This window comes from Platalea leucorodia (genome assembly GCF_965183815.1).
Source record: "Platalea leucorodia genome assembly, chromosome: 5".
NCBI classification, from domain to species: domain Eukaryota; kingdom Metazoa; phylum Chordata; class Aves; order Pelecaniformes; family Threskiornithidae; genus Platalea; species Platalea leucorodia.
In genome coordinates this window covers 67,948,205-67,972,754 of record NC_138827.1, presented here as the reverse complement: position 1 = coordinate 67,972,754, position 24,550 = coordinate 67,948,205, and the positions used below count along the sequence as shown (strand labels likewise).

At 37.7% G+C, this 24,550-nt stretch overlaps 1 protein-coding gene across 1 annotated transcript in view; it reads right to left on the bottom strand.

Moving 5' to 3' along the window:
* Positions 1 to 24,550, bottom strand: part of MYO1B (myosin IB) — a 117,418-nt gene that overhangs the window by 10,097 nt on the left and 82,771 nt on the right. The window contains exons 16-28 of the mRNA XM_082311446.1: positions 20,253 to 20,357; positions 18,695 to 18,757; positions 17,705 to 17,905; positions 15,377 to 15,603; positions 15,001 to 15,201; positions 13,642 to 13,735; positions 13,051 to 13,200; positions 10,874 to 10,942; positions 9,142 to 9,228; positions 5,957 to 6,043; positions 2,693 to 2,767; positions 2,147 to 2,281; positions 1,136 to 1,242 (exon numbers count right to left, since the gene is read on the bottom strand). Of these exons, the coding sequence (XP_082167572.1) occupies positions 1,136 to 1,242; positions 2,147 to 2,281; positions 2,693 to 2,767; positions 5,957 to 6,043; positions 9,142 to 9,228; positions 10,874 to 10,942; positions 13,051 to 13,200; positions 13,642 to 13,735; positions 15,001 to 15,201; positions 15,377 to 15,603; positions 17,705 to 17,905; positions 18,695 to 18,757; positions 20,253 to 20,357 (1,601 nt within the window). The remainder of the gene's footprint in view (positions 1 to 1,135; positions 1,243 to 2,146; positions 2,282 to 2,692; positions 2,768 to 5,956; positions 6,044 to 9,141; positions 9,229 to 10,873; positions 10,943 to 13,050; positions 13,201 to 13,641; positions 13,736 to 15,000; positions 15,202 to 15,376; positions 15,604 to 17,704; positions 17,906 to 18,694; positions 18,758 to 20,252; positions 20,358 to 24,550) is intronic.

The window sequence follows — 24,550 nt, the reverse complement described above, 5'->3', positions numbered from 1 at the left end:
AGAAACATATACTGAGCCCATTACAGGAAAAAAGGAAATGTCTCCATAAAAAATGAAACAAAACAAAACCAATAAAACACACAAACATCCAAGCAGAGCTTGTCCATGCATTGAACTGCCCTCATCAACCCTTGCAGATTCCTGTTCCTTCCTCCACTGAGCCTTGCTTCTCGCTTTACAGTGCCTTGCTCCTGCTCTGCTCAAGCTATGGCTTCTAAAAGAAAACTCTCCCGAGATCGACGAGACCTTTGTTTGCAAGAAAAACACAATTTCTAAGCTCATAGTCACTTAAAAAGTTCAATTCAACTTCTTTCAAGGACATCAGATCTCTATTTTCCCAGTTTTATTGCATGCAAAAAAGTGCATTCCTTATGTAAAATCAGATACTATTGCACTTTCCTGAGTAATGGAGTAATGTTAGCTCTGCAGATAGCAATGACAAGAATTTACAAGTTTTCAAGAACTCAATAATCTGAGAAACCAAAGAACTTATTTCCAGAGATTTCATATTTTTAAAAAGTCTCCAATTTAAAAAAAAAAAAAGAAGATTCTAAAATGGAAATGAACTTCTAAGCACTTTTTTTTTTAAAGTATCCTTTCAAAAAGATATCTACCAATCTAACAAAAAAAAAAAAGATATCTACCAATCTATCATGAGTATCTAACTCTTAAATTACCTAGTCTTCACATTAGAGCATTATGCTGAATGTACTACGTTTGAACATAGGCGAGCTCCCTGGCACGCCTCAGCTGGGAGTGACATTGTCACTTAGAGCCTTTCAGTTCCCTCTACATTTATTGGTTCCAGGAACCAGCGTGATGGAAACTAGGGGAAAGGGTGAGAGTTACTCCTTTCTACAAGTTCTCCAAACTTTTACAATGTGAACAGGTCATGGGGGGTTAGAACAACAAAACATCATGGCTTCTGGACAGAAATGCTCAGTATAACATCTAAGTTAGAAGCAAACTGAGGTCAATTTCCAGGATTGTAAAGTAAAATGATGAAGGGACATTGTCAAACAAGGAAAATGCACTTTCCTGTGGAAGATAAAAAGCAAAATCTTGCTTAGTTTCCTAAATCTGTATAAGGATATTGGATTTATCGTACACTAAAAGCAGCAGAATAAGTCATTACCTGGCTGGATATAAAGCCTTCTTGTCCTTGAAAAGTTCACTTGCTTCCAGTTTTTCTTCATATATAAGCTTCTGCTGATCTGTGAACTGGTCTCTGTACTTTTTACACTACAAAACATGATATATTAAACAAACCAAAAAATTATCCTTCCAAATCTGAGTTGAAGCAGCAGTACCACAGACTAATGTTTGCTTATTGCTCAAGATGCACATTCTTTGTATACTTCTGAAGTGACTCAGCTCCATCCTACATGCCACTGTAGCACAGTAACAAACAGCAGAGGTGTTTTTCTCCTCAGCCATTCTAGATCCTTCTGAATTACACCAAAAATAATCTCTGAAACATATCATTTAAGCATGCTGAATTTGAACACGAGCTATCTATCAGATACCCATCACTGGAAGACTGGGCTAAAAAGGTCCACAGAAACATATATAGTTCCATGATTGCGGAAGTTTATGTAAACAGACAGGAAGAACAAAACATAGCTGAGAGGATGAATTTTTCAGAAAGAAAAACTGTTCCTTGACAATTCACAGAAACCATAGCCCACAAGATCAGTAAAATGTCTCATCAGCACTTATACAGATTCTCGCTGTTCTCTCCATCCAAAGATGCAAAACAAATTTCAGCTAACCACAGTTCATAAGTAAAAAATTCCACCCGATACTTCCAGTGTTGGTCTAAGAGCCAGTCCCAGTCCTGGCCATGGACACAAGTATTACAAGCTACCAATTAACAGGCAACAGGCATACTGCTTGACTATTAAGTTAAAAGCTGATGGCAGGAAGCAATCCTCTCTCCCTAGCCCCAAAAAGGAGTAGGCAGGATAGTTATACCCCTTGCAGGCCAAAGACAATGATCAAAAGACACACTTCTTCCAAAGAAATAAAATATCCTGTCTGGAACAGGAAGAAATACAACCTAAAAATAGGCTCTTCACGAACAACACAAAACTACTGAAAATCATGTGATGAAGTTCTGTATAGACTGAACCACAATGTGTCCTACCCTCCACAAATGGAAAATCCTCTTTAGTTCCTTGTGAGTTGAATCCAAGAAAAGGTAAGGTCTCGCTGGCCAGTTTTTATCTATTGGTGATAAAGAAGGCATCTTATTCTTCATTTCCAGGAAGTATTTTTGCATCTGTGATAAAATTGAAACAAGATGTTTTATTAATGTTCAAATACCAGAGTTATTGAAATAAGCAAGGAAAAGCAGATGCTCTGTGATTAAAAAGCAGTTACCAAATGGCAACTCGCAGCTTTCACAAACCTGAATATGGATTTAAAAAGCCAGGTACATTGAGAAATGCAGATTTAGATATCATACAAGTGAGGCAAATGCTTAGTTAGTGCCATTCCCACACCTTCAAAACACTATCACTATCCTTTCTTTACAACATCAGAATATTTAAGTTGTCAATTTTCCATATGCTTAGCTTGGACATCTCCTTACAAAGACTATCAAGGCCATAAGATAGCTGTTACTTTTGCCAGAAAACAAAAATTTAAAACACAGAAAATGTACATGTGCTTTGTACGGATATATACATACAAGTCTCTGAAGGGTAAATTCATAAATTTTTCTTCCAGCATTGGCTCTGAAGAATTTCCTGTACTCTCTACGGACCTGAAAAGTTAAACAAACCCTCAAAGTGAATTCAAAGACATAATTTGTTTGCACAGGTACTTTCTTATAAAGCTCTATGGCAGAAAATACTAAAAAAGCATACAAACATGCAAAGTGTTCCCTGAAATAGGAACACTAACTGGGTACACTTGAAAATATATGAAGCAGACCAGGGACCAAGAGGTCAGAAAGCTACCTCGGATGACCTGAATATAGCAAGTTGCAAATTTAACAGAGAATTTGAAATACTTTCCTCTGGAAAGGCAAGCTACTTAAATATTGTTGAATTCACAGCATGAATCTCTTTTCATAGGCTTTTGCATAAAGCTGGACTGGATAAAGTGAGGTATCATCAGTGACACATATTTTATTGTGTCTGAAGTGACACTGAACTGATGTTAATTACACAGTTAACTGAGAACTGTTTCTGTTCTTCTCCTTTAAGATTCTTAATACACAGAGTTTTCTATAATAAAAAAGGGATTTTTTTCCCAGAGCAGATTTATGCATGAAAAAACTCTTTTCACACAAGTAGTCTTCATTCCAAAAGGAAAATAAGGTTTTGGTGCTTGACGAGAGCAGAGAATCAACACAAAGGTTGCTTAGTATCAGCAAACTTGGTATTTGCTCCTAAAATTTATTACCAAAAAAAAAAAAAAAAAAAAATTAAGAACGTGATCACTGAGATCCATTTTTGCAGGTGATACTAATTTTTTATACGTGCTTGTAAATGCAAGTTTCAGAGTACTTGTTTTGCCCTTGGTATTTCTATCAGGGCTAATTAGCATAGTATCTAAATTCCCCCCCGCAGAAAACCCAATCTGAGAGAAAGCACTACCAGTTTGCAGTTTTATGAGAAGCCCAGGCTCACGTCAAGTTAGCTGAAACATCCCCTAGGTTGTTGGTTTTTTTTTTTCCCAAACTTTGGCATAGCCTGCAACACACCTGTTAAAAGTTTTGAGCAAAACCCAGGGAAAACATCGTGGCTTTGCATAATTTACCCCAGAGCAAATTTAGTGGTTTTAGCTAACTTGCTATGTGTTGCTGAGTTCACTGTAACCAGAAAATAAAGGGAAACCCATAGAGGAAAAACCCACATCAACTTAGAAGAAAAAGTTTGCTTGGCTTACCCTGGCACACCTTCTGCCCCATACTGAGTGTCATGCATTTTAAGATAAGCCAGCATTTTGAAAGTAAGAATCTGTCACCATTCTGGGATTTAAAAAAACCCCATAGATAAATAGGTTTTGCTTAATTACACATTAAGATGCATCAACAAAACTGACAGCATTCAGCTGTCTTCATTCTATGCAAATAGAGCACATAGTTTTTTTCCCCCCTCACTTTATAAAAAAAATTATTAGAGTTCTTATTCACTGATTTTCTCTAAGGTTTAGTGCTCTATAATTAGTGTACATCATTTATTTATTATTCAGGGATGTAAATTAACACACTCAAAGCCACTCCAACCACCATCATCCCAAATCTCACCATGTTCTCATAGACTCTCTTTAATGATGTTGGTTTATATTATTCTTCGTGAGCTGCAAGGTGTGCAAATTAATTTGGAACAAAGGGACTAATATACACCCACACATCCTATTGGCGCTGCAGGGAAGCTGCAAAGCAAGCACTGAGAAATGCAAGCCATTCCAGAAAAGCCTAAATCTGGAAGTACCGCAAATGCTATTAAAATCTACTTATCGTACAATAAAAAAAATTTAAAAAAAAAAAAAAAAAGACTCAAGAATTAATGGTTTAATCTTGATCACTTGTATCAACTTTAAATCTTCACCTCTGTATGTCATGGGTGAAAATACTTTGCCATCAGACAAATGAGATCTGCCTGTGGTAACAGTGGTATATTGGAACTGCAGACTATGTTCTTGTTCAGAAAAATCTGCATGTTTCAGGTAAGACAGAAGTGCTGCTTACACTATTTAAAAAATACATTGAAAAACCACACCATAGAAAGGCAGAAACATATTCCTGCTGTAATATGCCTTAAAGGTTTTGGATTCATCAGCTTTCATTTAAATGCCGCTGTTTGATATAAAACAGCCCCTGAGTTCTCAGGAGGGACATATTCTTGTTTTAAAATCATAAAAACAGACCCACTTTGGCAGTAGTACCTCAAGTGTGATTCTGATCTGCAGAATGACTGCTTAAAATGGCTCCTTTGTATTTCCAGCTCTGGTTTCCATGCAGGTATTGTAATGGATTTTTTTATATACATAATATACATATATACAATTATACGTTTTGTAACTATTTTTCCCATTTCATCATTGTTAGAATAAGTATGAGAATACAAGAGCTGGACTTTGCATTATCAAGTAAACTGTTCCGTTTTATACTTCTGTATTCTACAATATCCCTATTAGCAAATGTGACACCCAGCCAAACAAAACTGATTTAGATTTCCGCAGTTCTTCAGGACTGCATCTGTAAAACTATGTTGAACACTATTATGTAAATCATTTGGGCACAGACCTGAAACATCTAAAGATGCCATTTTCATAGTCTATTTACAGAGCAGAACTACATTTTTCCAGATTACAAGTGTGTTTTCTTTTGCCAACCAGTCCTTGGAAAGCAAGGGACAGAAAACAAGAGACTCTTGTACATCTCACTTTTTCTGGGAATTCATGGCTACCACAAGCCGTAAGTAGCTGCACGCAAAGCCATGCCCTAAAAAGGCTGATGGAAGCAACAGGACATTATCATTAGATTGACACCATGCCCTCAACACTGGGGTCAGGGGTCTAACGTGAGCAGCACTGAGAGTCAGACAGCTCCACCCTACTTCCCATTCAATCAAGCAGAGGTCACAATAAGAAAATACATCCTTGTAATCTTTCTGGATAGGATCCTTGCCAACGTAGGTCAGGTTTTTAAGTCAATAATCGTAACAGAGTCCCTTTAATCTGACATTTGTCTTTTGCTTGAAAACTGAAATTCCTGTTTTGACAAAAAACACCCAATGCCTAAATATTGCTATAAATGAGGCATTGAAAATTGAGGCTTATGAATTTTTCAGTAAAGTCCATGGACAAAATTAAGCAATGTAATTCTGTGCAAAAATCATCCCTGCTAGTGAGCCCACATAACTGCTTGTTTATTGAGTGTTAGTAAGATGCCACGCTTTATTGAGTTCATGTTGACAGACGGGAGTGTTTGAGAAAGTACCTTCAGTCCAAGCCAGTAAGCCCAAATGACTGCAACAGCATGCTTACGCCTAGCCTCCTCCTTCAAGCGTTTCAATTCCCTTCGAGCCTAAAAGGTTTAGATAGTGAACAAAAGAGACAGCCCGATGCAGATAGCACAACGACCAGGAAAAGGCTTCTCCCAAACAGAACAGCCAACTTACAATCAAGATACAGAAAGATGGAAGAACAGCGTTTAACCTTTAAAACCCAACGTGTGTCAGTGTGAATTGCTGTGAAGCCAGACAGGAGGTCAAAAAAAGCCTCCACTGCTGCTTAAGTGGCACGTACACATAAGGATTTTGTCAGCCCCATTATTCGCTACCAGTGTTTCCATCTTCTCTTCCGTGCACACCTCGCAATCAGTGGTAAGTATCTCATAACTTGATTCTAATGCAGAACTTTGCCTGCAGTTGCATGATCAAAATGGTGCATATGAAAATCAAGACTTATTAAAATCTCTCTATCTAGTCACTTCTTCCACTGGCAAGTGCCTGGGCAGAACAGAATCAACTCTGAAATTATGTACATAATGATGAATTACTGGCACTATATTGAGGGCTTTTATTCTGGAGATTATTTTTTATTTTGATCTTTATGTACTTTAAAAAAAAATTCTCCAGCCTAGTAAATTATGTCTGTCTGTATGGAATGAAGAGGTGAACGCCCCAAACATAGTGCCTTCCTCATGTACAAATAAATAGGCACCTACTCACATTTAATCAATCATTCCCATTTTAGGAAAGCAATTTGCAAAGTATTCTAAACACAAAGGCATGTGCGGGCAACTTAACAGAATCTAACATTTTAGGAGATACCAGTACGTTTGTTATTCAGTTATATGATGATAAAACTCAAGCAAAATGAAGAGTTCCAGTATTATAGGATCAGTCACAGCAGCTCTAGCCATCTATCTGCAGTTGTCAAGTTATATGTTGTCAAACAGACTTGTGCAACAGCAATTCCAGCCTGCACCAGTTACACTTTTCTGATGTAGCTAGAAACGTTAATTTGTGTTAGACATAGGCTCTCATAAAGAGTATGTTTTCACTCCTCTGCTTGGAAAAAAAGCCCCTACTATACAGCACTGTAAAAACAAGAGCTCTGCAAAGCAAAAGTCTTTGTCTGTCTTGTGAAAAGGAAGGAAACTGAGTACTTGAGTTCTATAGCGCTTTTTTTTTAGTGTGTGCTAAAGCAAGCGATCTCTGAAGATAACTTTCAGAAATTTTGTTTTAAATATTCCCCTGGGAAAAGATAAAACATCACACCAATAACAAGTTTTATCTTTTATCAGATACTGTAATTCTTTTTCTAATCTTAATTCAATTTAGATTATTATCTTTAGAGTTATATATTTTTAGATTATTTATATTTAAGGAATAAGGAGGCATTTTTTTATGAAATTCCTGTGAGCCAGTTGATAAAAATAACTATCAAAACAAGTGAAAAACTATCCACATCTACTAAATATTTAAACGAGGAGCTCTAACACAGTTAACACTATTGCATTGCTTTCTGGATGTGTCCTTTTTAATTCAAAAGAACATCTTAAACCTAGAAGAGTAAATATCACTTCTGCAGTACTGAGCAATTTTTTTGGTGAAAGGAACTCTGGTTAAAAATAAAATAAATTATCAATGTATTGCATTTAAATAAATGCAGCGGAAGCAGTGTGTCTGTCAAACTACATAGTTACCTAAATATCAAGCTAGAACTAAAAAGATGCAAAGTCTCTCTAGTATGAGGGAAATTCTGTACATGTTTGTTTGGATTCCCAGGGCTGCCATTTCATTAGAAATCTAATACATTTATATCAAAATAGCAAGGACCAAACTCAGCATTATACTCCAGAGTTAATTTGAGCACATTTCTCCATCTAATTGGCAAGGTGTTCCGACAACACTCCCTCACCACCCCTCCAACCTAAATAATAACTGGAAGATGTTTTAAACTTAATACATTTACTGAATATGGTTTTCAACTAAACTACAAACTTATTAATTGAAACCAATACAATTTTTGGCCTCTGGTGAACAGCATTTCAAATGTTCACATAACCCACAACTGCAGGCTGGGGATTAGCAAGAATCTTTCAGTGGGACTTTGCTTCTGAAAACAAACAGCTGATGCTGGAATTCCTGGGATTTTTCTAGGGCTGTAAGTTTAGAATTGCAAACTAACATCATTTTCTGCTAAAAGATCAGGTCATAAAACCGTTCTTTACTTGTACTTACTGAAGTTTTCTTACTGGTTCAAATCACAGCCAGAGAATCAATTAAACCAATTAAAACTAAAACTTAATAGCGTTGCTTTGAGCTTGTAAATGAAGACTGTCCAGAGTGCAGAACATACAGCCTGGTGAAAATCTCAATTGGATCACTAATACAGTGTCACTGAAAGCACTTGTTAGGGGGGGAAAAATAACACACCAAAAAACCCCAACCATCTCTCCCCTCACAAACCATGCTTTGCATATTCACATGTAGTTAAATGCATTTCCTAATTTGAGAATACTGTAGTCTAGTCATTTTTAATCTAGTCTAATGGCTTGTTAGTGCAAATCACTACTTGGCTGCCATGCAAAGAATTTCCTACTCTACAAAAACCTGACATACAGAATGTTGCCAGATTTATTAAGTGTGGCATGAATGGTAATGGAAGGAATCAATGATCATGCTCTATTACTATATATTAAGTCAATTGTATTAGTCATTAATTCTCACTATTTACTACTGATTAAATGTTGATATTGTTGGGTAATGAAGGGGGGCATGTGATATGTGCATGAAGTACCTTATATCCAAGCCAGTAAGCCCAAATAACAGCAATAGCATGTCTATTTCTAGCCTCCTCCTTCAGTCGTCTCAGTTCCCTTCGCGCCTGTGATGCATTTGAAAATGGGATATAGAAAAGCTTAGGAAAGAAAAGGTTACTGCAAGTTCACAATGGTGCAAGAAAGAAAGAAAGAAACCATTCGCTACAAAGAGCAAATATTAAAGCATGTCCCAGCTTCCCAGATTGCACCAGCTAAAACATGTTAGCAGCAAAGAGAAACATAAAAATCAGTAGTTTAAGCCACTGAAAATATTCCCAGATAACTTTATCTGAAGGGCCTTCTTCATTCTATGTAGAGACAATTAAGTCCACAATTTGTTGCCATTTTCTTACCTGGGTACCATGCCAGTAAGCGGCAATAATTGTGGCAGCCTCATTACAACGCTTCTGATGCTTAAGTTCCCGAAGAAGTTTCCGAGCCTGCGAACAATTGAAAACATTATTTTATTCAAATAAATAAATATAATTTCTTAATGATACTAAGGCACTGCAAGCTCTAAATCTGGGCAAAACCAAAACACAAGGCCTCCAAGTCCCCAGGCAAATAAATTAACGCTACGCAGCCTAACATTCGCTGTTCCAGCAAGGGTTCTGTGCAAAAGTGACAGCTTGGGACTGGTGGCTCAGGGGATCTTAGTTCAATGTTTAGTCGTCTCCCAGATTTGTTGCATCACCTGAGATATCTATACGTCTGTCTGTACAATGGCAATAATACTTTTCCTCCACACAGTATATGTCTTATCCATTTAGACTGCAATAAAGAATAAATCACAAGTAAACTGCCTGGCTTTAGGTCACACTTAAAGTTGCTGTCATACCAGGCTTTTATCCATGGCAGTGCTACCACAAAAGAGTGTGTTCTCCAATGACAAATGGAAAACCATAACCCGAGATGATGCTTTTACCCAATTTTCTTCCAATAATGCTCATGGGAAAAGACAGCACGTCAATAGTCAGACTGAAAGGATATTTTTAACTCATTTAAACAGAATAATAAAGACAAAGTAAAAATCAAGAAAAACAGCAAAATCAAATTACGGTAGCTTAGTGCTGGCAAACTTTACAACCTTCTGGGCAGAAGAGGGTTGTTTATAACTATACCTAGTAACTGCAGCCCCTTCCTTCCCTTTCTGACAGGAAGGGAACTGACTCCTGAATTAAAGGCAGTTCTCTCTTCCCTAAATAGAGGAGAAAGCCACATTTAGTGGGGTGGAGAAAGGTTAATAAGAAAACAGAGGAGCCCAGGGACATTTTTTCTGAAGCTGGACAGAAGTAGTTGCTTTAAGCACTGTGGCTGCTTTCATGTAAGCTGTTAACTTTATTTTTATCTCTTATTACAGCATCACTCCTTAAGTCTCTACTATGGCTGCAAGATTATCCCTTCACGAAGTACAAACCTCTCAGAGAAGAAGCAAAATTGTAGCAAATTGAGGTAGAGGGCAAGCGAACAGTGATGAAGTATTTGCTCAACCCAAGCTGAGCACAGCACACTTTCACCCCTTTGCTTAGCACACAGAGGAGAATTGAAGACAACCCAAGTAACATACCGCCTAAGGCACCCAAACTCTTTATTTTAAGCCTGCTTTCAATTTTGTTCATTCTTTGAGAACCCTGTTAACCATAAAATAACCACTAACCACAACATATTTCTTCCAAATCAGTCCAACGTTACAGTTTTCATAAGCCCAGGGGCAGAGCCCCGGACCATCCCGCTCTGGAGCTGCTGGCCTGCCTGGTTATCGTGTACCTAGATCTGCTCTGAACACTGGATTCACGCATTCACACTCCAGTCCTGAAACCCATGTAAAGAGGACACCTCTCTTCAAATTCTCTGGCGGAAGACACCCCAAGGATAACCCAGTAGTTTAGTGTGGTCCCAGCCTTCCACTCACGCCACCTGCAGGGATTTAGATCCCAGGCTACAAGCAGATACCCCAAACTCACCTCTTCTATGGCAAACACAATGGCTACGGCACAGCCACAGCTCAGTGGACAGAAGGCATGCGTTTTCTGACCTGCTCCTTACCTCACCATGCAGGCATAGCCGCAGTAACAGGAAACTCACCTTCCATCCTCTGATGTAAGACTGTACGATAATAGCCGAACTCTTTATCTTCTGATACTTTTTTTGTTGCTGTATTAGAAACAAATATGCAATGCTTAGAACAGAATATTGCAATTGTAAAATATTGTATAATAAAACTTTCATTACTAACATTTGAAAATATGATTAAGGATGCAAGCACTAAATGTAAAAAGTGAACTGTTTTTGACCAAGCAGAACAGAGCATAGATTCTCTGTTCAACTCGAGGGGAAACAAAGCACATCAACACTGCTGCATGGACAATGTCACTCTCTGTTTACAGAAACACTAAGTTCATGGTCAGCAGCACAAAAGTGACATGGATTAAATACTAACAGTAACAGCTTTCTCTCTCTTTCCCACCAACAGAGTAGCATACAAACCATCACAAATGCTCAGGTTTGTTGGCTAAGCTTTTTGCCATCTTTTCACAAGACTTGTGCTGTTCCTATTACCCACAGTCCCTTTATAATACCAAATGTTGATGATAACTTAGGAACAGGAAAAAAGAAAACCCATGGATTCCTGAATGACATGCTGGAATATTATCCAAGTATGCCAGTTCGAACAATAAATTTCCTGGACAGCCAAGCATTTTCCTTCCAAAAAGCTCAGTTCTCCAGTTAGCATTATACTAAGTGAACAACAGTTGACAGACTTCGCAAAAAGGCTTTTAGACTTCACAGTCAGTCCACTCAATTACAGTGAACATCTCTGTGAGCAAGCTAGAAAGACTCCCCTCTAGGCCACATTCATGCCATGACTGATGTCTGTCATGCCTTGCAAGGGAACAGACAGGCAAGTGTCTGCAGCTCCTTTAGCCAAGCCTCCAGCCCAAGGAGTTATCAAAAAGCTTTGTTCATGCAAGGGATTCCTTAGGAAACTTTCCAAAACACAGCGCCTAACAGTCATGTTGGGTTAGGAGAATGGTGCACTCCATCTACGTGAAGAGGCTGAGGAAATATTGCTGTCATCACCCATAAGTAATTCTGAGGGTATTGCTATGACTTCATCCTGCATTCAAAGACAATTGCTGCCATGTTTCACCACTGAACCATAAAGGTCTACAGTTAAGAAAATCAACGATGATGTGAACTTGGTCACATCTTTGTTTTCATTTCTTTAAATATAAAGTTGTGCCAACCTAGCTGTGGTAACTCCATTTTTAATTCATTAAGATTGTATGAGATCATCATGTTTTTACAGAGAAAAAACATTTATTCATACTTTTTCTGAATTATCTATACTTTTCTCTATTTATCCAAGATAACTGAACCAAACATGAACGGCTTTCAAGACGATAAACAAAAGTACTCAACTGAAAAACAGTGATTGTCAATTCTGCAACCTGCAGTTTAAGAAGATGCTTTCTTTCCATATCATATATTTATCAAGCTTCTCGATACGCACACAATAACAAAATGCAACTGAGAGGTTTAAGAATTGTTTTAAAACTTAAAAATAGTAAATCTTTTTTTATCACGTAAGTCAATGTTATTTACTAATCGACAAAAAGACATGAGAGCGTCATATAACAGTACCGTTCAGTCCATGACACAGAATACCCAGTCTAGAAACAGATTTGAAACTGTTTTAGAACTGTATCAATAACAACTACTGAACTACGAGCCTTATGAGCTATAATTAAAATAAATCCCTGGGATCCTCCCAGGCAGCATTCTTGAGCCTTAAATGCAAAGGTTCCAAATAAGGCAAAACTTCAAAAAGCCTTAGGAATGACTGAAATCCACAGAATTGCACACATATACTACTGAACATTTTTTACACATTAACCATATGTTTTGAGAGCACTTTAAGTGCTAGGCAGCACAGCATTTTAGCTGAATAGAAAAGACTCTTCCCAGCTGGGCCACAAAATCCTGCTCTCCCAGAGCTAAAGGACTCTGGTGATCTTTTTAATTATTGAAGCACAAGCACAAACTAAATACTTAATAGTGGTCTCTAGAAACTACATTTTCTTTTATTCACATTTTTGGTACTTAAATACTACCATAAAATTGAATTCTTTCAACACTTCTCCATACGTATCAAGGAAAAATATCATATGAGGGTTATATGAAATATCATACCAAGGTTATACGAGAAAACATAATACACAATAAAAAGAACCCCCCATTTAGTAAGGCTATTATCTTACTGCATATCTCCTGTACCAGGAAGCAATGACAATCTGGCTTTTTTTCATTAACAAGAAGCGTGTGCGGCACTTCCAACCTCTATAAATCTTCTCAATTAGAGTAGCCAAGTCTTCCAACCGCTGCTTTCTCAGATCTTCTAGTTTGAAGAGCTGGGTGTGGGGTTTTTTAAGGTTTTGTTTGATGTTGGAAGAACAGTAGGGGAGAAAAGACAAAAAAACCCATAAGCACAGCTATTGTAAGGGAAATCTCTCCTTTATTCAAGTCCCCCTTCAGACACCTTTTGGTTTATTCATCTTCAGAGCTGTAGGCAGATACATCAACAGGGTTTGTGACAGATGCGTTGCCACAAGTCAGTGCACGAAAGTCACATTAAATTCAGGCTGACAGCTATTGTAGAGTCTTGATTCACACCAATTTTAATGGGTCTAACATTAAAAAGTGCCTTTTTTAATGCTATATTCCACAGCAATATATCAAAGCACTGTATCTAGAAAAATCTGTAGTAACCTGCTAGTGAATTATGCAGTTCATAACAGGCTGTCCTCATGAAAGATGGCTTGATTTTGCAGGGAAAGACATTTTTCACTTACCGTTCTTGGGTTGCGGATGAATATCTTTGATCTACCAAAGGAAAATTCTTCTTCAGGGATTTCCAATTCATTAAACAGAACCTCTACTCCAGCCCTAATAAGAAGCAAATGAGCTTAACAAACATGACCCCCAGCTCTAAAACTTCTTAGTTTACATATTCACAGATTAATTCATGGAAAGTATACGAAAGCATATTTTAAATTTTTAAATAGTGCTTGACATAAGAAGATTGAAAACCTAACTCATTTACTCACTGGTTATTTAGCTAAAGGCAAGAATAATCACTGTAAAGATTCAGAATAATTTGATGAAAAAAGAGCAATTTTTATTTATCAGCAGCAGCAATGGCCTATTTTTTCCTCTTACATCTATAATGATTTTACCTTTTAACAAAAAAAAAAAAAAGAAAAAAAAAAGAAAAAAAGGAAGGGCTCTCACAGTAACGTCAAAATGTGAAACAAAGACTGACGAGTTTGACAAATGCTAATGTTCCACACTCTGCCAACCGCATTTTATAAATGTCAACAAAAAAGAAAAGAGAGGAATTGCACAGAACTTTGTGAGGATTGTAACAATGCTATTGTTATCAATACTGCACTTCCACTGTTACCGTGATAACCTAAAGATTTAAATTGTAGCTAAAGATATTAATCTATTATGAAAGAAATTTAAATCATGCTATTGGTGGCCACATGTAAAAAGAATGAAGAAGCTCATTTGTCTACCCAAGACGTCATCTGTAAAAACACATACGAACACTATGCAATTTAAAATCATATATTTAATACAATTGATCTGCAAGAGGTATTATCTCATAGTTGTTCACTAATCATTATGTAGAATTATTCTTGAAAGGACAGAGAAAGATTGCATGACCATCTTCAAAGAAATGGGTGTTCCTACACTTTGAAAGTTGGTTATTAAAGATAAGTGTCCTCCTGATCATTCCAGACCTCCTCGTCATTTTGATTCCGCTCCAGTATTGCTCTCTCCCCCCATTTTCTTTCAGGCCCAATATATTGTAAAAACAACGTGCTCTCCTTGCTCACATGCAAAATCTTTTCCATCAGTAGATTAGTTCATCACTAAAATCATCTCCTTTGCCAAGGATCTGTAATTTTTAGACTACTGAAAAGTATAGGTTTCCCAGTGAATGAACTCATCCAAAATCTGGAACAAGATGCTAAGGAACAACTTACAAGTAAAATACTTGAGTCACACTGGCTTAGTTTTTAATTTACTTTTATAATACTTGAAAGTTCATTAAATTAAAAAAAAAAAAAAAAAATCAGAACATGTGGAAGATAGTAATTTCAATCATTGGAACAGGACAGGTAAGAATACTGATGTTTTCCTACCTGGCTGGCCCTCTCCAGTGGGGCCACGTCTGCTTACACAGCATTTTGTACCTTTCCAGGCAAGGCTCATACGCCTGCCTGAATGCATAACCTGCCCTTCTGACCCGGACGTTCTCCAGAAGACCAAGGTAGCGGATCTGGTGGCACACCAGGGCATCATTGAAAATGTGTGCAGCCTTTTTGTCATTGGGTTTGATGCACCTGGAAAGAGAAATGAACAGGGACACTTGTTTGCAGCACTGTACATGTCAACAACTATTATTGTGAGTTTAAACCATAGATTTCAATAATTTATCCTTAGATACCAAGTTGTTTTTATTTTTTTTTAACTTCACCAAACATAAATTCACCAAAGCTTTGCCACAGGATAATTTACCTAATATAGTTTGGATTTTTTGTCTGAAGATTTTTCATCAGGGTAGCAACTGAAGCCTTGAACTGTGAACCTGCCGTCGGTGGTCGCTTTAGATTGATCTTAGCGGGGTTACCTTCGGGGAACAATGCTTTGATAAGAGAGTGACTGGCCTTCCACATGGCCTGGGAGAGGTCACGGTACAGAAGATCATTATTTTTGTCAACAAATCCTTCCACCTGGTACATAACCTGAACAATACAAAAGAGTCTCATCAGAGCATGTTTTGAACTATAACATAGGCCAGTTCAAAACTGAACCAAGAAATTGATTTCTCCTTCTTTCTCACCATCTAAAACAAATGAAAGACATTTCAGCTTTCATTTTAAATTTGACATTTGGAAGACACTTTGTTGGATAAAATTTCTGTTAACATGCTTCCTGAGAAAGATGCATTTTCTCACACTGCTAACAGTTCCTTGTGCTGATCAATTCTGGTTTCTGAAATGGAAAAAACCCTTCTTCCGTGATAACTCTGACACAACACCACTTGCCAATACTTCAAAATAATCTTTTTCTGGCTGACAAAAGGTTTTCTCCCTCTCTTTTAATCACAACACCAAGAATACCCTTTCCCTTCAAAGTACTAATGCTTACATTATTTGCCTAACTAAAACAAGATATGAAATATCACCTCTTGATATGGCAGCAGCAAGCAGCTATCTGTGCGCTCCTCAGGGGACTGTTGTTGTAAAGGACTTTTACCAGGAAAACAGTCCAATGACAACAAGCATGAACGCAAAGCTCTGACCTGCAGCTGGAGACCCAGGAGGCGTCCAGGGGAACTTCATGTAGATCTCAGATTGCTACTGGCTTTTTTAATTTTTGAGGGTAAGGAATTTAGTTTGATTAATTGTGACAAGTCATCGGGCTGGTAATAGAGATTCTTCAGCTTCGTGATTTCTCAGTTCTATGTAGATATGTACTATGTACACAGAATACCAAATAAAACTAATACTGACATAGCCATATTTTACAGAACAGCAAGTGACTGGGAACTCAGGCAGCGTTCTTCTTTGGAGTACACGTTTCTGTTTCTGACAGGTGTGGTAAATGCCACTACTGAAAAAACCTGTTCATATGAACTTGCTTATATTTCATAAAAGGAGCATCAAACTTTTGTTGTCCAGTGACTAGATCAAAATGTCCTCAGCTGAGGACGGAAAAACAACATTCCTCCCAAAATAGGAGAAATTCACTGACTTCTCAGTGGGTAACAACAATTGAAGACCCTCACTGCCTGCTAAGACAAGGTCTGTTTGCAGTCCTTCTCAAAGCACTGGAGTATTTTCAATTCACTTTGAATTTAGACAACCAAAGAAGTATCTAAGTATTAATCCCTGATAGATTATATGCAATTACAAAATATTCTTAGCAAATACATAATGTAAAGTTAATGAATGGCTGCATCAAAGGCTGAAAGTATGACATTTCCAGCACTATTCTGAATGAGCACATTATCGAGCTATTCAAAATCGTAAGATTAAGAAAATATTAAAAAACAGGGAAGTATTATTCAGTCCTAGCAAAATTAAACACTTCCCAAATATTTGTTACTCTGTGAAACTAACAGTTCAGCAGATTCAAATAAGAGGTATAGTTTCAATCCCTATGCTTACTTTTATTTTTTTTTAAATAAGTTGTCTTTTTTTTTTTACAAATTTAATTATTTTGATTTTCATTAGTAAAAGGTCATACTGAATTATACATCAAAAACTATGCGACTTGTATTTATTCATACTGCTTATGTTGTAAAAAGCAAATACATTTGCAAGCCCTCTGTATAGCTTTCTCTTCCATCTGTTTAAGCACACAGGCTGTCAAAATAAACTCTGTTCCTTCAAATGTACAAAAACTCCACTTTCTCATCAACATGACTAAGGACTTCAGCTAGTTCAGTGACAAAGAACATGTTTTTCCAAAATATCTTGCCTTCAGACATGTGTGAATTTTTGTCATTCTAAACAACATTTTTATTTCCAGAGACCTAGCAGCACAAGCAGTTCACGACCAAAGCACATGGGACATCTTTCGCCTTTGCTGAAAGGAGTACTTGCCCTTGATTTCAACTAGAGCAGCATGATCTCTGAAAACCTTCCAGCCCAAACCATGCTTAAGATGGAAAAGATTAAGACAGGTCTGGATTTTTCGATCAACTATTGACTCAAGCAATTCTCCTTCATTACTGTAACATCATTTAATGGACGAAGAGCCTCCGCATTGTACCAAACCTAGGCTTCGCACAGGTACAACACCCTCCAAACACCGTGTACGCGCCGCTTCACAAGGTACCTTGCCAGCGTAATGCTGAATCCTGAAGCAGCTGTGAGGCAAGGAGGTGTCGTTGAGGAACCGAGAGCACTTGCTCATCCTGCTCTCAAAATGCTGGTGAGTGGCACAGACTTGGTTCAGTTTTTCTAAAAAGGTGTCATCAGTAACAGTTCCTGGTCTCAGGCATTCTTCGTCTAGCATGGCCAGGATTCCAGTTTGGTTCTGAAGTTTCAAGACAAGAGCTTTAGTGTTGGTTGCCATCACATTTCCATCACGGCATAAAAAGGACACCGCTCTCTCCTGTTTGACTTCTGCTACCCAGAAAAAATGTTCTTCAAGCCATCTCAAAGTTTGGTTCTTTTCCTCATCCCCAGTTCCAACAGATTTTTAGTATCTGCGTTTTTGAAAGACTGCTTCTGAGATCTGAATCTTGAACTTCATGTTGGAATTTTGTGCCATTTACTCAGACTGTAGAAACTCCAACTTAACTGAAAGTAGCCAGTTTATGGGTAAAACCAGCATACGTTTTATGTTAATGGTTAAAAACTGTTCTTTTCCAATTGTTAAGGAATTTTATCTTTCTTGCTGTGCTAAGTCCATGGGAAGTCCTCTTATTAGATACAAGTACTTTCTATACCTAAAGCATTCAGTAACAAGTCATTGAGTTTTCTAGTTTCCATATAAAAAGAAGTGTTATTTACAATGCAGCATGTGATATCTGCTATTGAAAACTGCACTAAATGTATACATTTAAGGGTTGCTTAGTTTTGGGGTTTTTTGAGTTTTTTTCTGCATAGCTGCTGCTGAACATTTCTAACAAAGTAACATATAGCCTTATAAAAAAATTTTTTTTTTGGTAAAATAAACTTTTACTATACAAAGTAAGATGACTATTACAATGAGTGGCTTGTTTTATAAAATCCAAGTGTGAGAGGATGCGTACAGACTTTACAGCTAAATTCGATTCATGCACTAAAAAATTATTCAGAGACATTCTTGAATGTAACTTACATTTTCTATTAGGTCACAAATTATAGCATTGTTGAAATACTCAATATGAGTCCATTCAATCCCCTATAAGAAAAAAAAAAAAGTATGAACAGGAAAACAATCAAGGGAGCTTTTCCTCTAGGCAATTTAAATTATATTGCAGTTAACTAAGATACTACTTTCAAATTTAATTCTATATGCTTACCAACATTTTATTTATAAAGAAAGAAATGCAATCATCTACTACTAACATTATCTGCGCGAAATGACTGTCCTTGAGCAGCTGCCAAACCCGCTCTCCATTCCTTTCCCCCACCCGTGTCAGCTTCCCATGCACTCCCCTGGCGCCCCGCCAGGCTCCTCCGCCACCCGCCCGCCCCAGCACCGCTCTGCCCACGCTCCCACCGCTCAGAAGGAAATAAGACCATTGCACTGCAAGCATCCGAGATCAAAATTTCTAAGCTCTTAGTTGTTGGGGTTTTTCAATGGGAGGAAGAAAGAGGGCTAAATTTAGATAAGACCATCTGAAAAATCCAGAGTCCGGCTGTTGTTCAGATATTGCTAATATCCTAATTTTTTCAAATATCAGTGATAAAATTTCCAGGATGAGATGCCAATGCATCAGGAGTTAACACTGGTAGGGCAGAGGACTGAAAAAAAGAAAATATTAATTTCATTCTTAATTTGCATTCTGCGGTACAGTTTAGGTTTTTTTCAGAGCATTTGAAATATCATTCAAGAACCAAATTGCAGTAATGATGTTTAAAGAGTTTCACCACTGAATGCAAAAAGAAAAAAGACATGCCCAAACTTCATATTATCCTCAGGATTATAAGGCAGGAACTTTATTTAATTTTTAAAAATGTTTATACAGCAAAATGCTATCATCTAATTTGAGTACAGACAGCGTATGCCAGTTTCTACAGCTGTGAGCTGGTATTTTGCCTGAGCTCTGTATATCATGGGGAGTACTGCTAAAACCTATTAAAACTTTAACTTGATGTTCACTCACTGAATAACATCAAACACCGGAGTCCGGGCTCCAAAGCACATCTTAAATTTACCCATAAAGCTCACAGAGCTCCCTTCAATACTTAACTGAAAGAAAACCAGAACCAAAAATCTATCTGTAGTTTCTTTCATCTTGCATGCTATTGTTTTACCCACCCAATTCCCTTTTGAAACAGGATTAGCTGTGGCCGGTGCTGGGGTGTATCCCAGACGCCACTGTGTAATCCAAAACACAGGCTGTAGGGTAATGGCACTAACACCAGAAAGCAATATTAGTCTTCTAATAAATTAATTAGCCCTTGCTCAGAACTGCCAGTCATTGTTGCCAATGAATGAGAGTTGGGTCTGGTTTATACCTGGACAACTCATAAATGTGAAACAAAACCAAAACCGACTTTTTTTGTTTAATGTAACTACCACACAGTCCTACACAAACATGCTCCATGCCAGGCCTGTGGTCAAAAAGTGACTCCGTTCCCTGAAAAGGGGATCCAGTATGCATGCCTAAGTATCTTTACAGGGACAACAGGAAGAGGAGAGGATAAGGAAAGATCCATTCAAGTATTACCTCTCGGATGTATTCCTCCTGCTCTTCTTTGAGGGTAAGTTCAATGAAGATCTGCTGCAACTTCTCATTACAGTAGTTGATAATGAATTGCTCAAAGCTGTTGTCCTGTCAGATAAAACATGTTTGCATTTGCTGTTGTGTAAACACCCTGGAACTCAGCTGGAGTAAGTTACTGCAGCAGCTGCAAGTCAACAAGCTGCTTTATTAACTACTCCTTCCAGTTTTGTGATGTGACCGTTTGAGTAATATTTTATTGAGAATGAGATTAGTTTGGAAATTTTAGACCAAATCCTTCCCTGAGGCTTTCTCCATTGGGAGGGACAAAAACTCTGTAAGTTTATATTCGTGATGCCTCTGTATCGATTCCTTGGGACAAGTCATTCCTCGAGCCTGTGGTGTCAGGGAATAAACAACAATAGTTTTGCCTGCACTGATCTGTCCCCGTGCGTAAAACGTAGTTTTGCCTGCACTAATCTGTCCCCGTGTGTAAAACGTAGTCTCCTGCAGGTTCTGATAAATGAAATTATGATGGTAGCATTAGCTCTTTTCCAACTAGGATCACTCAGTAGCAAATAAAGTATCCTATTTCACGACAGACCGAGGCCCAGGCTGCTGTTCTGGTTGCAGCTAAGCCTGGGTTAAGAGATTATTGGCTCCAGAGGTCAACCCACCTCCTCCCTGCCAACAAACTGCTCATGTAATTGCCCCCTGAAATGATGGGAATCGAAAGAACTTTATCAACCAAAAATCCTTTAAAAGAGTAACTCGTATAAAACTGGGTTAGGGAGCAAGCATGCGTGTAACCCTTTGCAGAAGGGACCGGGAAACAGAGCAGACCCTGGAAGGAGGGGTGGGCAGCGGGAAGGCTGCTCAGCAACTGCAGCCACGGCAGCCTACTCCCTCACGGCTGCATGGCAGGACTGCTGCAGGAGCAGGGCTGTGACATTACAGCAGCAGGCTTCCAGAAGGACACACATCAGCATCGGAAACGATGGCCGCTGCAAGCCCCTAAATACCCCAGGTAAAGCCCTGACACTCAAGTCAACTGAAGCTTTTCTGCTAACATCACCAGGGCCAGGACTGCAGCACAAAAGCTGTGGTTCACCACTTCATCTCCATTATCTGAAATGAGTGCAGTTTGGAGGCCAGGTGTCCATTCTGAGGACCAGTTTAAAAGGCCACTTTCAAAGAAAAGGGAACAGCAGCTTCATTGGTTTTTTTCCCCCAGTGCTTGAAAAAGTCATTAATATTGTAAGAATTCTATACATGTATCTGCAGAAATAATGGCAATCAAGAGTAATTTTGGGTATCTGCTGCTGGTTGCCTCTTCTCAGCTTTGTGGTTTTGGGGTTCCCTCCCTCTCATCCTTTTTTTTTTTTTTTTTCTCCTTAATTACTAGTCATCAAGAACACTTTGGTTATTTAGGAAGCCTGAAAATTTGCAGAATAAACCACTATGCCTTTTTACACTATCAAATAAGTCTGCTATACAACACCTGTGAAGCTCAAGTTATGGTGATACAATTTTTATGACAGGGCAAGTGCAATCATTTAAATGTTTTAAATTAAGGATCTGGTTGCTAAAATGAGATTAAGAACACACAAGCAGATTAGAAAATATTGCGGTAGCACAGATTACTTTTATCATTTTAATTTTAGGTAAAGCAAAATCATAGCTGATCACCAAACTTTCTCAGCCACATCAAACTCTGCCCCTCACACCAACTGCAATTATCAGAGATTGCAAAACTTGCATAGCTCTAGATGAGAAAGATAAAATTGGGCATGCATCAAAATCAGCACTGCAAACGAGTCATACTTACTGCATTCTGTTGCAAAAAGAAATTACATAAACTGCAGTCAGTACTTATACAACTTCCATAACAACACAGAATGTAATATATCTATGTATATATCTATGTAATATATCTATTAGCATTTATTTGGTGTACCAAGTATATCAGTCTTTTTATCAGACTCATATTTGTATGTCACTGAAAATGTGAAGAACTACATAAACATTATGTATTACTTCTTTGTATTATGTATTACTTCTTTGTAGATGAGTGTATCTTTAGGTATTATCCAAAGATTATCAAACAAACCAAGGGATTGAGGCACATCAGAACAGCATTCTTGCATTGCCACATCTCTAAATCAGCATGTATTTTTTTTGTCTCAAAAAGCCATATATACAACATTTGGTGGACACATTTCAGTAAAGGGAAGGGAGAATAGGGGAGGGAAGAGAGAGTACTGGAGGAAAAATGAGTAAAAGTTTATGTGACGCATTCAGATAAGGCCATCACTTTAGACATATTGAGTCTGAAGTAAAAGGACCCCAACTGACACATCACCTTGGCAAAGAGGAAGGGTAAAACACACTGCATCCTCCTGCCAGGCACATGCCACCCAATGTAGAAAGATTGTTTCTCCATGATATTCTGATTACAAGGACCGCAGGACTTTTCACTCACATATTATACACAGTCTTCGTCTTCAAAAGAGGATGGAAACTGAACTGCAAATCCTGCTAAACCATCTAACTAAAAGGTCATTAAAAATATATTAGGGTAATTGCTAGATGCTTTCCTGATTTGCAATGTATCTGTGATATTTATGGTTTGCCAAAGAAATGCAAACCAAAATCCACAGAGTTCTTCACAAATCACTCACTTTAAGCTATGAAATTCTATTTGACATTGCCAAGCCACTGAAAATTGCTACTCCGGGAAAAAAGTCATTGAAGAGCAGTGGCACTTTTGTTCCTTTATGCGTGATACAGAGCAAAAGGCTAAGTTAATTACAGCAAAGAAAATGAGGAAAAATGTTTGGAATTACTGAAATTCTCAGAACACTGAACTCTGAACAGACCAGAAGACATTCTGTAAATTAAATACACCTCAGAAATCTGCATTTCCTTTTACAGATTTTAAGAAACACTGTATGAAAAACCAGTTAGAATGTTTATCTCTGGGCAAATCTGAGTAAGGCAATAGAGCTTGTGAATATATTCTCCTTTATTGTATACCTATAATTTTTAATTATGTGAGAGCTTCACAAAGCATAGACGAGTGCTCACAAACTAATTGGCCCCCAGTATTTTAATGAAGCCTCCTAGAAATTAGTATGACAGAACTAGAAGGGATCTAAAGGACTTCTGACACTGTTTTTTAGAAAGCAATAGAGAATGGCTAGTATCAGTGATAGCTCATCACTAAATCTGCTCAGGAGAAATGGGCTGGAAGGACCCAGCTGTCAGAGACTGTACTTGCTCCTTACACTGTCCCATATGCATTAAGCAACAGAAAGGGTTTTGACCAACACAGAAGCAGCACGGTCAGACCCAAAATTTCAGGAACAGTCAGGAAATTCAAATATTCTTTAGGATATTTTAGGAAAAAAATATTTAAGACCAGCACTTCTCAAAGTGTCAGCTTCTCTTCCAGGCTGTAATTCTGCTACTTTAATGTTGAGAGCATCACTTCAATCCATGCATTTTTATAGCAGCATTTCAAACTATCCATTTGAAATCACTGTGGAATACAAAATATAACCTTTGGGGAAGAAAAAACCACTCAGTCTCTCAAATTAAATTAAAGGTGCTGGGAAACAGAATGTCACCTGTGATAGGCTTAAAGTAATGTCAAATTTATAGGTACAGATCAACCAACCACCCACAGCTTATCCTCTCAATCTTTTATCAGGTGCAACAATAAATTTAGACAAGTAGAAAAATTCACTGACAAAAATCAAAGCCTACTTCACCATGTTTTTCACTTTACAAATAATGGTGTCTTGCTCATACAGCTTTATTCTTTATCAGCCTTCAAACTATTGGGTATCAGGGTGGCATTTCATGAATAGCAAGTTTTTGAACTCTAAAAAATTCTGCTCCATGCAAAAATACAGTGCTTATATACACAAGCAGATTACAATGTTGTACTCGCTCAGGTTGTTAGAGTCAACCATGAAAAGGTAAAAAGTTCTAGTTTTGAACCACTGCTATTACATTAATTACATACAGATGCCTGAAAGTCTAAGGAAAATATTTTTTGTTCCTTAATATTTTACCTAATTTCTTCTTTAGAAGATTCCAGTCATGCATATCATGGAATCATCTGAAAAAACATATATGGATGTTCCTGACCTTATACGTTGTTGTACCAGTAAAATACCAATAGCAAACAGACAAGATAAAAATATTTTTGTCAAAAAGAAAAAAAAATTGGGCTAAAAGTCTCTTACTGGTCTCAGGCAGAAATGTCTTCATATGCTGATGCGTTAGATTTGCAAACA